We start from the raw sequence: 18,602 nt of genomic DNA, 5'->3' as shown, positions 1-18,602 counted from the left end.
GAAAGAATTCTCCATAGGAAGTCTAGAGAGAACGTTTGCCTTTACATTTTTGCCACCTGCAATGTGAAGAACTGCGAAGTTGAATTCTAACAATTTGGTAGACAACCTGGCAAGACCAGCAATAGACTTTTTTTATTTTAGAACCAGAAAGAATATCAACGAGAGGTTTATGATCTGTCCTTAACCAGAATTTTCTACCCCATACATAACATTCAAACATTTCAACTCCCCAAACACATGCCAACATTTCTTTTTCTATAACAGAATACCTTAATTCAACTTCTTTCATTATCCTTGAAGAGAAACCAACTGTGAATTCCCTTCCACCATCCATTTGGGACAAAACCGCACCCATACCATAGGCACTAGAATCAACTGTAATAAAAGTGTCACGACCTTCCACATAAGCTTGAAGAGCTGGAGCAGAAACAATACACTCTTTTTTCAAATGTTCTTGGCATAGATCTGTCCAAATAAAGTCAGATCCCTTTTTCGATAAATTTCTAAAACATTCAGTGAGACCTGAAAAATTCCTAATGAATTTTGGATAAAATTCGCACATACCAAGAAAAGATCGCAATTGGTCTTTGTCCGCAGGATGTGGAGCATTCACAATACCATCTACTATACTGGGTTTAGGTTTAACACCATCTTTGGTTAACATGTGACCAAGATATTCAATTTCATATACGGAAAAAATACATTTATCCTCTCTCAAAGTAACCCCATTGCTCTGAAGAGTTTGAAAAACAAGGTCTAACACCTGATTGTGTTCAAGTTCTGTGTCTGTGAGTACAAGAATATCATCTTGAAAAATTACAACGTTAGGAATGTTTTGGAACATTGAAGTCATGACCTTTTGGAACACAGAGGCAGCTGAAGCCAGTCCAAATGGCATCCAACAAAATTGAAATGTACCATCAGGTGTTATGAAAGCGGTGAAGTGGCGAGATTTTTCATCCAGAACTACCTGATGATACGTGGAACGTAAATCCAACTTCGAAAACCATTTGGACTGACCAACAGCAGTAATAAGATCATCTATACGAGGTATGGAAAATTCTCAATCCAAATCGCTTTGTTGACTGATCTTAAGTCAATGCAAAGACGAAGTTCACCAGACCTTTTTTTGGCTAAAACTATGGGAGATAACCAGAGCGTGGCATCAACACACTCAATTATACCATCCTCAATCATCTTGTTAATCATTATGGTGAGATCATTCCTTATACTATGGGGGCACATTCCTAAGTTTGTGTTTGACTGGAGTTTCGCCCTCTTTAACTTTAATGGTGTGTACAAAATCTTTTATTTTGCCATTGTCATTTGAAAAAACTTGAGGAAAATTAACTTTCCATTGAGAAGAATTTGAGATTGAATTGACTAAAGAAACAGGATTCTTCTGGCCAGGTCTTATAATCATGCTAAATTCAGCCTGGTGCCACCAACCCAAACATTAATGCATTTGATAGCGACATAGACTTTGCCATGAATAGTTTTATTTTGGAAAGTGATATCAGCCCAAAAATAACCAGTAAGATCAATCCTGCTGCCCTCAAACGCAGTGCAAACAACGTCAGGAGGTAACAAATCAATCTTAGACCAATATTGTTTACATTTATCAATGTAAATAATGGTGATACTGGCCCCTGAATCTATGAGCAAAGGAATTTCGTGAGATTGAATGGAAACTTGTCCAAAAGGATCACCAATTTTTTTTATCAGAATGTACATTATTGATGTTTAAATACTCTACAGACACAACAGATAAAGATAACTCTTCTAACCCTTTATCCAATTCCTCAGAAGATTCAATGGAATGTGAATCTAGAACACTTCTGTCTGGAAAACGTTTGCCACATCTACACATTTTGCCAAAATGGCCGGACTTTTTACATTTATGACACTCTAGAGAAATGGCGGGACAATTTTTTAAATTGGAAAGATGAGACAGAGAGCCGCATCTGAAACATTATAGACCAGTGGGCAAACGTGTGGCAGGCTTATTTTTGTCAAACATTATTTTCCCTGTTTTAGATTTAGAGTCACTAACATGTTTTTTAGGTAAGGTATTGGATGAAACCGATGCTACTGTGGATCAAGTACTGAAATCTAATTGTTTTGCATCCAATTCTGAACGTTCAATACTTTTGGCAATATCGATAGTATTATCCAAAGACGGGTTCTTGCACTTCTGTTGAATTCTTTGAGAATAGCACCTACAAACTATTTGATCCCTAATTAACTGAGAGGTAATTTCCTCAAAATCACAATAACTGGCCAACACTTTTAAAGCTGTAACATAGGTATCAATGGATTCATTCGCAGCCTGAACCCGTGTAAAAAATGTGTGCCTATGCACAACCTATGCACAACCTATTCACAACTAGGTTGACTCTTCCTTCAAAATAGGTGCTTAGTTGTTTAACCCCTTCGATGCGGCCGCGATTCCCCTGGTGTGCTGTAAACAGCACGAACAGGGGCGGGCCGTGACGAACCCCAGCCGTCATCAGCACACGAGCACCGTAGTGCATGACGGCTGGGGTTCGTCATCAGCATGGAAGGGGTTAAGAGCTGACTGATACTCATCCATATCACCACTATTACGACCATTGTAAGTTGGTAAAGGATCAAAGACATTTTGTCCCTCCACACCTAAATAATAATAGAGAAGACTACGTTTCCTATCAGGTTTAAATTTCACGCCATCAATAGCTCCAAGATAGGCATTGAAAGATTTAAACCATAAACGCCACTTTAAAAGAGGTTCACCAGGATCCTGAAAGAAAAAATTAAGAGGAGTAACAGTTTGCATATTTAGACAACTGTAAACAGTAAGAAAGAAAATAGAAAGTCAGATTCACAATTAATGGAAAGTGTGTGAATCACTGATTGCAATAATCATGGAAATAGTACAAAACAAAAATATTGTACAGGAAGGTGAAGATGATATCCCATGATGATGTACCTTGAGAGATAAAAGAAAAATCATTGAAATGTCAGGTCAAATGTGCTTAAACGCTGAAGTAATGTCCCACGATAAAGTACATAACAGCGTGAAATCCAGAAATCCTGAAAGTATAAGTGGAAAAATGCTGATAAAATATCTCACTCTGTAAATGAGAAAAATAAATCTGGAGCGATATCCCACTGACAGCTGCGTAAAACAATAAATAAATCACAAAGCAGAGCTCTTTTGTTAAAGAGCATATACCGTAGCGGTATCTCACGGTGTAATGCACAATAAAGTCTCACGTAACAAAGTTTGCAACCCGGAGCGGTATCCCACGGAATGCACCTTAAGACTTAACACTGCATAAGCATCCAGACTCTGACTGACTTTAAATGAAGCGCACATAGTGAAATGAAGCGCATGTAAAGCCAGAGCTTTCCAGGACAAAACGCAGGCTTTAAACAGTCTTTAAACAGAGCGCACATAATGGAAGAAGTTTCCAGGCACACTGTATCCAAGGACAACAATGAAGAGCACGCACGTAATGGCAGGGGTATCCAGGCACGCTGTATCCAAGGACGACAATGAAGAGCGGAGTCAGGTAAAATCTGACGTCAGTAAACACGCTCGAGCGGAGGCTCGAGCGAACGCTTGAGAGCGTGGAATTGAAGTATTTAAAAATAAACAGGAATGGAGAGCGCTGGAAAAAAATCAACAAACATGTCGCCAACAAAGGGTGCGATGGACTGTAGTTCGATTAACTATATGGAAACAGCGCAGGATAAGCAAAAGAAATCGATCCCTCTCGGCCAGTTGGAGAGGAAAACAAGTTGAAAAGAAAATACCTTGATGAAGTGTTTTCTCCAGGAGAAAAGGATGAGTCCAAGTCCCAAATCGTCGCCAAATATGTAAAGATGAATTGTCACCACAAGATGAACAGGACAAGCACGTTTATTCCATATGTAGAAATGAAGACATACAGGCCCAGGGGATGAACACCAACTGGATCTGTGAGCACATTCACATTACAATAATACAGGTACTATGGAGGCAAGGAAATCCACACATTCTATACCCTATATACTGTAAAAGAATAGACAAAAAATATAAATAAATATACATGAAATATAAATAATAAAGTTATACAATAAAACATTAGAACATCACATGATGCCTGACCTCATTTGTGCCTGACGAACTACATGCTTGGTGCGCTACGCACTGAGTTATTTTTTCCCTTGCAGTGTACATGATTGTAACGTTGGGCATTGCATTATTTCTTCATCGCACAGTACCTGATTGTAACCTGGCGCATTGTATTATTTCTTCATTGCACAGTACATGATTGTAGCGTGACGCATTGCTTTGTTTTTTCCTGGTACAAGGCATGCTGGTAGTGAACCGCATTGCATTATTCTTTCTATTGCACAGTACATGACTGTAGCGCTACGTATGGCATTGTTTCTCTGTTGCACAGTACAAGAGAATATTGTTACGCATTGCAGTATTTCTTTCCTTTTGCAACGTGTGTGATTCTAGTAATACGACTTGCCTAAACATTTGGAAACGGTTAGAAGTGAGCTTAACTGTTGGTTAGAAGCGGTGATTGGGATTAGAATCTACCAACCCACAGGAAGGAATACTACCCATTCTTTTATGTTGGTTTTGTATTGTGTGTTCATATCGTGTAACTTCTTATATAAAGTTTAAACTCATTTTATAAAAACTCGTGTGGTGACATCATTGGGTTGCTGTAAGTGTGGTTTCACATATTGTGCACTCGTGCCTTGGAGATAAGTCTGGCTGCTCGTGCCAAGCTACTAAGGGGGTGAACAGGGCTATCTCAGACGGTGCCTTACTTTGAAACAAGGGGTCGGGGACTCCTGCCTCCAGCATTTGGTGGTGGTGGTGAGGGATAAGGACTCCCACTTCCAACAATAACCTACATTCATTTTAGGATACCTATCATAGAAGACTTCACTGTGGCACTGTGGCACGAAGAAGAATCAAACGCTTTGAAACGCATCACTTGCACGCTGTGTGACCAAAAAGGGCGCAACTTTGGCATTCTTAGAAGCTGACATTTGTAAGGCAGAAACATGTGTAGTTTTTAATGTATTCACAAAACAGTATTACATTGATATTCATTCCATACAAGATGTGGAAGTTGGTCAAACAAATATAAACCCGTTTCTTGCTTTGGTTCCTGCTGCTTTCCACCAGCCACTGCATTAGAGCATCTACAAACTGTTTCTAACAGAGAAAGTTAAGTATCTGTAACAAACGTTTTCAATATTGTAACTTTTTTCTTTTTATTTGTACAGGTGTGCTAGGCTTGTTTTGGCACCAAGTGCAGTTGCAAACATTGGGTGTGAAAAATAATTGGAACGTTTTTTGAATACCCAACCAGCTAAGACTATGGGGTTGTTCTCTTATTTCCTATTTCCCTTGCCCTGTGAACACCCATTTTTCAACCCTACCCCTAAACTTAGTAATGTAGAGAATCTGCCAATCCGTCTCTCATTGGTGTTGTGCAACATTCACATATTCTTTCCTGCTAATCGTTATTTTGTAATTGAATAATACTACTGGAGTTAGCCCCGTTTTGAGCCAATTCCAGATTATCTTTCATAGTATATCTGTATTATCAAAACCTGTATATGAATTAGCAAAATGTCGCTAACGCAGTAGACAAATACATTTTGAGGGTAAATCAAATTTACAAAAATGTATAATTGTTAATTATGTGTAATTTGCCTGTGTAAACATACACTATCACTAGCAAAAAAGTATTCTTAGCTTTTGATTCCTCATTCAGCTACATTACTATATTTAGTGTTAACATTTTGTTATATAGTACACTTTATTCAGAGATCACTAGAGACTTGGAGAATCAATTATACAACATAACAGTGGTACCTAACAGAAATTAGAAAAACATATATTCTCAATACAATTATGTGCTTTTAATGAGCTATCGTATAAATCAATAAAGATTAAACATAGTTAAGTATAACAATGAAGTGAGGTGATCAAACATTTTTGGTGCTCAATCACGGTATGATACCAACATCTAGTATGCAACATAAGAGTACACAGAAATGCCCACACTGCACAATTAAATTAATCAAAAAGTGGGTACTCTTTGGAAGTCAACAGCGTTTCGATCCTATTTAAGATATCAGGATCATCATCAGGACTTAAAAGTGACTAGAGCCTGTGTGAGGAATTCTAACGGAAATTCTGTATGAAGAAGCATATGAGAAGAGGATTATAAGTATTCGGGAATGTTGCGTGTGCTGGTAGCACTTCCAAGAAGGCATAGAGTATATTCTGGGGCTGGGGGACCGGCGCAGCACTCATTATCGAGCTGCACTAACAAATATTGCCATCTGGGCTTCCCAGGAATTGGGCTTGTAGGTCTGCTTATCAACAACCCTGGTGGGGCATGTAGATCAGCTACTGCGGGAGAATAGAGAAGAGCAAACCGGCAGCCAAGGAGTTCTCACGTTTGCGGTCCGGTGCCTTTGATAGAATGCAGGTTCCGGTAGTTGAAGTAGAAATCCACATTTAATAGGTATAGTACTCTGCTTTTTTATAAAACAGTATAAATCATCTCATCATAATGCTTCACTTTTCTTTAACTCTTTCTTTTTCAATTTAAAGATGCTGTAACTGAGTTGAGCAGAGAGTTTACAGAAACTGGAGAACCTGTGACAGATGACAGCTCTGAATTACGCAAGTTGTTCTATAAATTGGAATACCTTTTGCAAGTAAGTCATACAGCCACCTCTTTTTTATTTGTATCAATATTTTAACCAAAGTAGAGCTATAATTCTTTAATTACCATCCGTCACATAGGCTACATATAATTGTAGCGATCTGCCTATGACTCATTTTATATTTTAAAATAACTAAAAATAAGTATTAAAAAAACATTCTTCTTAAAACTGTACAGCCACACATTTCATACGGGAGGCAAAACAGGGAAAGGCTGGAAATCCATACTTACCTCTGTATGCTTACCTTCACAACATCGTGGTAGTCATTATTCTTACTGATATTTTTGTGGGGTGATATTTAAAACACCATCTCTGATCAAATACCACCCAAATTATAAAGAAGTAATATATACGACTTAATTGTACTGTTCATGGCCCTGTATCTAAAGAAGTAGTCTGATTATAGTGTTCATAGATCAACCCAGAGATATATGGGAACTAAATGGTGCCTGTTTTTTTTTATATTTTAATTTCAGCCTAAATCAGTGTGTTGAGGTGTCCGAGGGTCTCCAGTGGGTGACTACTATCTCATGTGTGGCATCTGTCCCATAACAGGTGTTAACAAGACACAGTCCTTTTACCTCAGTGACTCCCATTAGAGCCACCCGCCATGTACCAATCCATTGCTCATTACCACAGTACTCTGAAAATTGACTAGTACCTTGAGCTGGGCCTGGTAGCCCGCATTCCCTGCCCTAATGTAGAACCTTTGTATGACTGATACTCAGAACTACATACTTTAGATGTCATTTAAACTCTGCCCGCCATAATAAGAGATCCTTGACGCTTTGGTGGGAATCTCCATGCCTTCAGCTCATTAGGCGGCCTGGCATAGGCATTGAAAGCAGCAAATGTTTTTGTTTTATGTAAACTACCTATCAACGAAATAGTTTGTTTCAGTAACACAAAAAACATGGTCTTGACATGCAGCAAGTTTTCTATCTGAGCATCTAGGTCAATCTATGTTTACCTGCTAAAATTGCCATGCCTAGCATTGCAGTCCTAAGATGGGAAATCCATTGATTGTCTTCCTAGATATATAAAGTGTAGGAAAACTCTGTAATCTGGTGGCCTACCAGTAACTGTGCCACCAGATCAAGGTTTTTTGCTGGCATAGTAAGCTAAGACTTCATCAGCCAACACCTGTGCTTCACCACCTCTGAATGAGGTGGGATAACCGTGAGTTTACTGTGGTTAGACCATAATATATGCCCAGTGCTCTCATCCACTCAAACACTAAATGAGGGCCCTAGTCCAGTGTGTGGCTTGGAAAACCAATAGTAGTCCTCTTTTTGTGGATTGGGATCCATTTCATATTTGGATTTTTTTGGTGATTATCTCTAGCACTGAAATGGGCCCACTGAGCTTTCTTCCTTCAATTCTAAAATGCCAAGGAATCTAGGAAAATAAACAGACATGTTAAACCATCTAAGATATTTTGGAACAATACAATGACTTGGTTGTAAATGATGTCTAGTAGTTGTCCCCAAAGTTATCTGCGAAGGCCTTCATTGATCAGTGTCACTGCAAAGTCAATCCCTTATTCTATAATTTTGTAAACTCTAGATTGACATTTGGTGTTATATCACATCCCATCTGGTGTTTGGAGTTCCTTTTGTTAGTGTTAAATCTATCCTTGCCTGCCCTACCTTCGATTCTGTAAATATACCTGTTCACCTGATCATTATATTATAATATTCACTCTGACTTGGATTTATTTTATTGTATGGGTTTAATGGCTCATATGATATCTGCGTTCCAATCCAACAGCCACATCACATAAAGAGCAATCCTAGACAACTGGTCCAAGCCAGCAATAGTAAGGGCTTCTTAGTCAACGCAATTGAAGTACTTCAAGTATTAAAATCCCTGCAATACCAGTGATGAACAACAGTGCCCACCATGGTCACTGTCCACTAACCACTCGCTGCCCGGGACTCGGAGAAAAGACCTCACACCATGTTTAAAACACAAAGTAATCACTCTCTGGGATAGGGTTATGCCAGGTAAAAACCCTTCATGCATAAGATGCTCCTAAGATTCAATGGCCTTGATTTTAAGTTAGAGTTCCAGAAGGCGATCTTCAGGTATGTTACGAAGGATTATAACAATTCTACAAGGGAACATGCAGACATGTTTAAGACTAAAGTCAGATGCACTAGGAGGATAACTCCCTACCAGTAGCAAAAATACCAGCTTTTAGAGCCCTAGTCTTATTTAAAAAAAAATGTTTGGTAGATGTTGTCTGAGCTCCTACGAGCATTGGGGAAAGGTGTTTGGTGCAGTTTCCATGTAACTAAGAAGGTGAGAAGGTTTATAATTCCAATCAACCAATCATTTACCCGGTGCATTAATTTCACAGTTGGGCATAAACTTCAACTCTGTGAAGGGATGTTTCCACCCTTTTTTTTCTAAAATGACATGTAATCTTGGTCTGTAAACCAAAGCGCTTGATGAAATTATTGAGTTGCTATTTACAACAAAGCCCACTGGTTTACTATTGTTTGGGGTTTGTTTTATAAAAAATTTACTTATTCTCACGAGATACTAATTGTCTTCTACCTGGCAAACGGGTGACTCGAAACTCAGGTAGAGAAAGAGGTAACAGGTTTTGATTGTTCTTTGTTCTAAACTACTATACCTCATGTAGATTTCTGTGTAGAGTTTACTGTTTGTCAATATGTTCCTGAGGTTCTTCTTTTGTAAGTCATTGGTCACTGACTATATCTGACTCTTCAGCTAGCGCAGCACAGTTTATGCCTGCTTTCACACATGGGGGATCCAAGCAATAGAAATTTGAGTTCATTGTGGTTGTGTGAGGTGGACAAGTTCTGCGGCAGACAAGCATGATTTTAGGTGTGTACTGCCCGGAACATGTTGATTCACACAATGGTACTAAATATACAATCTGAGTTCAAGCATCTGTTGGGAGGTAGAAAAGAGGCAATTAAATGTTGGTACAGGACAGTGTAACTAATGATGTGATTCTGGCGATAGTCATGCGCTACTGACTGACTGCACTGCATGGGAAATGGTTATAATTCTTGATGCCTTGAAGGCACTCCCATGTGATGTGCGATATTGAGAAGTTGAAGGTAAGATGTGGATACCCCATTTGGGGCCAGATGTAGGTAAATCTCATTTACCGATTCTTAAATACCGAATTTTACCGATTCGGTATTCATGAATCGGTAAATGAGATGTAGGTAAAAATTCGGTATTTTTTACCGATTCGGTAAAATTCGGAATCAGACTTTCGGAATTTGCTGAATCGGTATTTACCGAATCGGTATTTACCGAATCGGTATTTCCCATTCATTCCTATGGGCCAAAAGGCCCATAGGAATGAATGGGAAATACCGATTCAGTAAATACCGATTCGGTAAATTCCGAATCGGAAAGCAAGCAAAAGTGAAACTTAAGAAAACAGCCAATCAGGTGCTACCACCCTCCCCCTCCCTACCAGGAAGTGGCTACACAGGCAGCTGCAACTAATTAGAAGCTTCTGGAGAGGCAGTTGGAGCAGAGAGATTGGGAGCAGTAGCAGAAAGAGTTTGTGCAGTTTAAAATCTGTAAAATGGCAACCAGCAAAGACACAGAGCAGCCAGAGAGGAAGAGAAAGCTGAAATTCAGCAGCATGGAGCTACAGGTCCTTGTGGAGGAGGTGGTGAAGGTGCACCACAAACTGTTTGGCAGGCAGTCCCTCACTGTGGCTGAATCTGCCAAAAGGAAGATTTGGCTGGATATACTGGACAAAGTAAATGCTGTGGGAGTGACCACCAGAGACACAGAGGAATTGAAAAATAGGTTCTATGGAGCCTCACAAAAAAGAAATTGGCAGACCACCACAAGCAGGCATCGAAAACTGGTGGAGGAAAGAACACAGCACCCCCCTCACTGACCTGGAGGAGATGGTGGCCTTGACCTTAGAGCCAGAAAGCGTCTGCGGACTGGGAGAAGTGGACAGCTCAGCCAAAGCTGCAAGCAGGAAAGGTAAGATGCATGCACAGCAATCCCCCCTCACACCCTCATCCTTCCCTCACCCCTTGAAGCTAAGTGACCCCAGTCCAGGTGTGCCAGCACTATACAGCAGCAATGCATCATGGTACATGTAGTCAGTTAGTGAAAGACCATGTCATACAGCACAGCAACCACCAAGTTAGGCAAATGATTGCAGACATAATGAAGGGCAGGCAACATGTACATTGTGCAATTTAAAAAGATTTAATTGTAGTGGCTGTGAGACATTTGCGCTTAGCTGATATACGCTCATATGTCCACAGGTCACACATCCAGAAGGCGGTCACAGAAGACTGAAGACACAGCACCTGAGAGGGATGAAAGTCAGGAGCCAGGTCCCAGTGCATCACAGGACACAGGTTTACCGAGTAGCCAGCCACCTTCCCAAGACACTGAAATCACTCAAGATATGCAGGCATCCCCATGACGTTCACAGTCCCCTCTGATAATGTCTTCACCAGATATGCCAGCATCACTGCATGTTGAAACACCTGCAGCACAACCAAGCAGGAGGCATGTCGTTGCCCCACTGATAGAAATGGACACATCTGCCGGTAAAATGGAGGTGGAAGACAGACACACCTTGCCTGGAGATGATATCTCTGCCACACTGCAGTCCAGTGCAGAGGTTGTCCGTAGTAGCACAAGACGCCGCAGAGTCCAACAAAGGAGTGTAGGTGCACGTGGGGAGGGGTCCAGTGTGTTCCAAGGCCTGGAGGGGAGCATGGTGAAGATCCAGAGGATGCAGGGAAAGGCCATCATGTCCTGTCAACGCCAAATGCGCAACCTGAATAGCAATATGGAAGGGAACTGGTGGAAGTGAACAAGAAAATGGCTAAAGGGATACATGAAATGACACAATCGGTGCAGCTACTGTGCACCAAACTGGATACAGAAATAGCATCAAGGCGCAGGGAGAAGCAGCGTGCACATCAACACAACAAAGCAAGTCACCGCCTGGCCACAGCCATATCCCTGCTATGCAGGCGAAGCATAAACAGTCAGGAGGGTTTGACGCAAAACAGTAATGAGGTGACAAGGGGCATAGCCAGGATGACCGTTGCTGTTGAGGCACTAATACATGCTCAAACAGCACAAACTGCTGCTATTGATGTGCCAGAGAGTGAAGGGTGCACAAGTAGGAGCAGCATGGCTAGCCCCCTTGGTGTAGAGACAAGGAAGAGCAGCAGGCAACAAGGTGAGGTTACAGCCCAAACGCCCAGCGAACAAAGTGAGCCACATACATCTGGCACTACTAAGCGTGGACGCAAATGAACAGTTAATATTATGGGGAAGTGACCCAGGACATCCAATTTGGAAAGTTCAAAGTTTGTGTTGCACATTTGTGCCTTAGATACCTGCGTAGTGACAAAATTAAACTACTTTGGGTGCATACTCCACCTGTCTGTGTCTCTTTACTTACTTAAAAAAAGTTGCGTGTTATCTCTTCCCGTCTGTGTCTGCCATCTGTTGGTGTTGCATGTCCAGCTGTGTGTGGGTCAGGCAGAGCTTGGTCATCATCCTGGTCCTCGATATCTGATAATTCCACTTCAGTGCCCTTCTTAACTGCAAGGTTGTGCAACATTGCACAGGCTGCAATCATTTTGCAGCAGGTCACTGGTGTGTACTGGCGTGCCCCTCCACTCTTGTGCAGGCACCGAAACCTGCTCTTCCACAGTCCAAAGGTGCGCTCCACAATGTTCCGGGTGGATTTGTGTGCCCTATTGTACGTCCTCTGGCTGGGTGTTGAAGGGTTGAGGTAGGGTGTGAGGATGAAGGACCGAAGGGCATATGCACTGTCTCCTATTTGTAAGAATAGAAATACATTACTCACATGCACATATCAACATACAGCTGCAATATGTATCAAGGGAGATTCACACAGTGTATTACCTAGCAAATAGCCTTCGCAAAATTCCCCCGCTGTCAGCCGTGAGTAGATGCCACTGTTCTGAAAGATGTAGGAGTCGTGGGTACTCCCAGGAAACTTGGCAACTATGTCCGTGATGATAAATTTGGAATCACAGATTACCTGTACATTTATTGTGTGTGTGGATTTCCTGTTTCTATAAATGTACTCTGTGGCAGCAGGTGGGCATATTGGGATGTGGGTACCATCAATGCAGCCAATGACATTGGGAAAATGCGCCATCTGACAAAAGTCAGTCTTGGTCCTGACCAGTTCAGCGTGCGTTGCAGGGAAGCTGATGTAAAAATGCATTCTCTGCAACATGGCGTCCAGACATTTTCTGAAAAACCGGGACAGGCAGCTCTGGGACACCCCACCTATCGATGCAATGACACTCTGGTAGCTCCCAGAGGCAAGCAGGTGTAGGCTACAGAGTACCTGCACATGGGGTGGGATGGCATGGGCCCTTGGGGTTGGGTGCTCCAACAGTGGGTGGAGGTCCCTGATTAGCTCCAGGATGGTTTGGGGGTCTAGCCTGTACCTTTGTAGGATCTCTGCCTCCGTCTATTGGAATATGGTGATCCTCTGCCTGTAAACCTGCTCCTCTCTTCTCCATTCCCTCTCTCCTTCTGCCTGGATCCGTAGCCGCCTCGCAATCACATAGAATGCCGCCATTCAGGTGATACTGTTGCATTTTGGGCCTTTTTTTATGGCCTGCACCTGGTTACCACCTGATATCAATCCATGGTAAATACCGACTCTTAAATACCGAATTTCATGCAAATTCGGTATTTTAGAGGTTACCTACATCTCAAACTTCATTTTTACCATTTCTTATTTACCGAATCGGTAAAATTGCTGATTCGGAAAAATTACAGATTCGGAAACTTTTCCGATTCGGTATATTTACCGATTCGGTAAATTTACCTATTCGGAAACTTTACCGATTCTGTAAATTTACCGATTCGGACGATTTTCTGTCCCCTACATCTCAAATACCAAATACCGGTCGGTAACGGCCGAAATTCGGTATTTTCGGCCGTTACTGACCTGTATTTGGTTACCTACATCTGGCCCTTGGTGTTCTAAAACCTATAGTATCAGCCTGCTGCAGTTACCTTAACTTTTTTTAAATGTTCTTCCTGTATGAGCTGGTATTTTGATGTTTTTGGTTTGTTTTCTATGGTGTCCTACATAATGAGAGCATGAGGCATGCCAGCTTAGACTTTTGGCTAACCTTTGACTGGGAAAGCCTGTTTTGATAGAAAGCACTAGATTTACACTTATTTCATTACCAGAAAAAATATATTTTGTTTACATTTCTAGGACGGGTGTTTCTGTCTCAACCTGGGCTGCGAAGGGATAGGGGTTTATGACGATTTGGTAGTTGTGTGGTATGCAGAAGGTGATATGAGGTATATGTATGAATATCTCATGAAGATCTGTGATGTTCATTGTGAGTAGGAAACAAATGTGATTCTAGAAAAACAATAGATTTTTGCTAAAGTGAAAGTGGCAGGTAAGAACGTTTGTCATACATTGGAATCCATGGGAGTGTTGACATTACTTGCAAATTTGCTGGTAACATGTACACACATACAAAGAACTAGCTGAAGAGGTGGATGGATAGGGCTTTCATACAAGGCAGGAAAATATTAGCTTGTGTGTACTATACAAAAGAGTGTTCAAGAGAAAGAACATGAACAAGACATAATGAGGATCTTTTGGACTTGGCCCTCTCTTCCAAGGTCACAAGGTGCTGAAATTTGTTTTTGATGGCTCTAGGTCTCTGTGCACTTTACCACTGCTAAAGTGCTTGCTTGCGCTCTCTCTTATAAATATGGTAACATTTATTTACACCTGATTGGTATATTTAATGTACTTATAAGTCAGTTGTAGAGTTGCATACCATACACCTAGGACCTGTAAATTAAAGGCTTCTAGTGGGCTTGCAGAACTTATTGTAGCCCCTGAAAACATGTTCCAGGCCTGCCTTTGCAGCTTGCATGCAGTTTTAAGCTGCCAATTCGACTTGACAATATAACCCCCTTGCCAAGCCTTAAACACCCCTTTTCATGCCTATAAGTCCTCCCTAAGGTGGGCCGTATGTAGCCAAATAGGGCAGGGGTGCATTGTAATTAAAAGGTTGTACATGCACTTTTATGTTTTACATGTCCTCGTAGTGAAAACCCCTAAATTAGTTTTTCACTGCTGTGAGGCCTACCTCTCCCATAGGATAACATCAGGCTGCCTTATTTTATTGATTGAGTGCTAACTTTTGATTGGGAACAGGTAAGCATTTTGTGTTTGTTTTCTGAGAAATTGTAATTAAAAATCCTCTTTAAAGGAGTTTAAGTTACAATTTTGAAAGTGCCACTTTTAGAAAGTTAACAAACAAAGTGGCCGGACAGCTTGAATTTCAATGATCATTCACCCCCTAGTTCTATTAGTCACTAGGTTTGGACAAACATGTGTCTTGAATCACTTTTTTATTTTATAAAAAGATTTAGAAAAAGTTTTTAGCGTCAAAAGACACAACGAGACATTAACAGACTTTACAAACAATACATTCAGTAAATTGAAAGCAACAATACGAAAGATGAAAACTTAGACCAAGGAAATTCAAACAACATAATTTTCATAGACAACTGTACTATGCCTCGAGTTAAATAATCTATGAGGCACCAATCCTGGATATGGAATAAACAAGTGGACTAACAAAATGGAATACTAGCCTACTTGTTATCATCTGCAAAGAATACACAGTGCATTTATCACCAAGTGCTTCAAATTAGGAATTACAAAGAGACTGCTCTACACTTTGCACATGTATTAGTTACATTCCTATTGAGCCTTAGAACATTGGTATCTTGCAGGTAAAGACGTCGACACGTTTCGAACCCAACTGTGTTTAACAGGTTCTCCTCAGGACATGGACTGGGGGGTCGTTGTCACTATGAAATAATTACAAAAACTGTATCAGAGAAGGGGTGATTGGTGTAAACTTCTTGCATAGACTCACACACTTAAAAGATTAAAGGTACCTTTTTGGCGGGGGGTTCAGATCACTCCCTGCGATTGAAAAAGTATAAAGATCCAAATTAAAGTCATGCCTCCAGAGTGCCTATAGCGTATAGATAATGAACTACAACATCCAGGACATACCTCGAAGATGCGCCAAGGTGGCGATCACTGGGAGGGGTGCTGGCACAAATCAGAAATTCGATGTGCAGGTCAGGAAAGCTGAAAAAAGCGGGGGGCACCTGTTACTAAGCCTCGTTGGGATTTGGGGATGTTAGGCAAGGTCTGAACAAAATTGGTTCCTACCTTTTTTACGCGGACATAAATCCCTTCGTGGACGCTTGTACAAGCGGCAGCCGCCGCCTGGGCTTGGAGAATCTTTTAACTGAACCACTTTCAGATTTGGTATGACAACGTCACATGAGCAGCAACAGGCAGAAGCAAGGGCACGTAGCGGGCATGCAGAGTTTTTAGAGGTTACTGAATTCATTGAGATCGTTCAGTCCGTCCATGGCAGTGTTGAATTTTAAGATGAGGTAGGCCTCTTTTTGTGCCAATCGTACATCTGGGTCTCCGCCAGCTGAAATGGGTGCCTTCCACCACAAATGTGGTACGTGTTCGGTACGCAGCCTCACGATGGAAGGCACCCATTTCACGGATGGCAAAAAACATTGGCGGCACGAAGACTTTACGAACTGTAAGACCAAATACGCAGTATATGCCATCACATGTCCCTGCGGTAAAATCTACATAGGCAAAACAACCCAAGTGGTGCGCCAACGCATAATCCAACACAGATCCAGGATAAACAACAAAGTACTGACAGCACCCCTGGTGTCCCACTTCCTGAAGAAAGCACACTCGTTCAATGACCTGAAATGGACAATTTTAGCAAGTATAAAAAACATCCCTGGAGCTGGCGGAGACCCAGATGTACGATTGGCACAAAAAGAGGCCTACCTCATCTTAAAATTCAACACTGCCATGGACGGACTGAACGATCTCAATAAATTCAGTAACCTCTTAAAACTCTGCATGCCCGCTACGTGCCCTTGCTTCTGCCTGTTGCTGCTCATGTGACGTTGTCATACCAAATCTGAAAGTGGTTCAGTTAAAAGATTCTCCTGCTTCTCCATCAAGTTTGAACAGGTCCGTATATGCCTCCAGTAATCTCCTTTCTTTAATGCACCTTACATTTTCGCTCTACCCGTGAGAGAAGACATTCAGAAACTACGTTTCCCAAGATACACCGCGAACACGGCGGACTCAAATACAGCTATACACGCCCCCTCCAGTTACAAGCTGTCTTTTCACAACGAGCTGGGTGTCGGATCCAAGCGCTTCTAAACGCCATAGAGAAGTAAGATAATGTATTTTTCAATGGAGTTCACACTGAGAAAGCGAAATATTATGCGTTATAAAAACGCCTGTCTTGTGTCTTAACAGCGCACAAGCCCAGGCGGCGGCTGCCGCTTGTACAAGTGTCCACGAAGGGATTTATGTCCGCGTAAAAAAGGTAGGAACCAATTTTGTTCAGACCTTGCCTAACATCCCCAAATCCCAACGAGGCTTAGTAACAGGTGCCTCCCGCTTTTTTCAGCTTTCCTGACCTGCACATCGAATTTCTGATTTGTGCCGGCACCCCTCCCAGTGATCGCCACCTTGGCGCATCTTCGAGGTATCTCCTGGATGTTGTAGTTCATTATCTATACGCTATAGGCACTCTGGAGGCATGACTTTAATTTGGATCTTTATACTTTTTCAATCGCAGGGAGTGATCTGAACCCCCCGCCAAAAAGGTACCTTTAATCTTTTAAGTGTGTGAGTCTAGGCAAGAAGTTTACACCAATCAGCCCTTCTCTGATACAGTTTTTGTAATTATTTCATAGTGACAACGACCCCCCAGTCCATGTCCTGAGGAGAACCCGTTAAACACAGTTGGGTTCGAAACGCGTCGACGTCTTTACCTGCAAGATACCAATGTTCTAAGGCTCAATAGGAATGTAACTAATACATGTGCAAAGTGTAGAGCAGTCTCTTTGTAATTCCTATTTTGCAGCACTTGGTGATAAATGCACTGTGTATTCTTTGCAGATGATAACAAGTAGGCTAGTATTCCATTCTGTTAGTCCACTTGTTTATTCCATATCCAGGATTGGTGCCTCATAGATTATTTAACTCGAGGCATAGTACAGTTGTCTATGAAAATTATGTTGTTTGAATTTCCTTGGTCTAAGTTTTCATCTTTCGTATTGTTGCTTTCAATTTACTGAATGTATTGTTTGTAAAGTCTGTTAATGTCTCGTTGTGTCTTTTGACGCTAAAAACTTTTTCTAAATCTTTTTATAAAATAAAAAAGTGATTCAAGACACATGTTTGTCCAAACCTAGTGACTAATAGAACTAGGGGGTGAATGATCATTGAAATTCAAGCTGTCCGGCCACTTTGTTTGTTTATTTTATGAAGAGTGGTCTAGGCCGGATAGTGACAGGACCCAAGCCTTTCCCAGTTTCCCCTTGTTACAGAACGGGTCGTTACCCGTACGGCTCCAAGTCAGTATAAATTATCACACCTATTCACATTAACTGAATCCAGGTCTCTGGACAAAAAATATGGCAGAAAAAGACACACTGTCATTTAGTGAAGAGCATATTGAAAAACTTCTTGCTGACTCAACACTTTTTACAACGGTCACATTGAGCGGCACGGCGAAGCAGCAAAACGTGGCGGACAAACTTCTAAGGTTACAAAAGAAGCACATCAGAACGGAACTTCACGGCCAATTTCTACTTGCTCACCTAAGAGCTGGAACAATCCCGTGGGGCCTGCAGATAAAAAACGTACCTGTCATCTTCACCGACGATCCAGTCTACAAGAAGGGGTTCAGCTGCATTAGCACCAAGTGCAGCAGGGACCT

At 41.4% G+C, this 18,602-nt stretch overlaps 1 protein-coding gene across 6 annotated transcripts in view; it reads left to right on the top strand.

Annotated features, from left to right (window-relative positions):
• FYCO1 (FYVE and coiled-coil domain autophagy adaptor 1) overlaps positions 1–18,602 on the top strand; it is a 917,765-nt gene that overhangs the window by 172,405 nt on the left and 726,758 nt on the right. For all 6 annotated transcript variants that reach the window (XM_086964932.1, XM_086964931.1, XM_086964930.1 and 3 more), the window contains exon 3: positions 6,620–6,726. In XM_086964932.1, the coding sequence (XP_086821058.1) occupies positions 6,620–6,726 (107 nt within the window). The remainder of the gene's footprint in view (positions 1–6,619; positions 6,727–18,602) is intronic.

The sequence above is a fragment of the Lissotriton vulgaris genome, chromosome 4_1, assembly GCF_964263255.1.
Source record: "Lissotriton vulgaris chromosome 4_1, aLisVul1.2, whole genome shotgun sequence".
Taxonomy (NCBI): Eukaryota; Metazoa; Chordata; class Amphibia; order Caudata; family Salamandridae; genus Lissotriton; species Lissotriton vulgaris.
The sequence above is the reverse complement of the archived record's forward strand: the minus strand, read 5'-3'. Positions and strand labels throughout refer to the sequence as shown.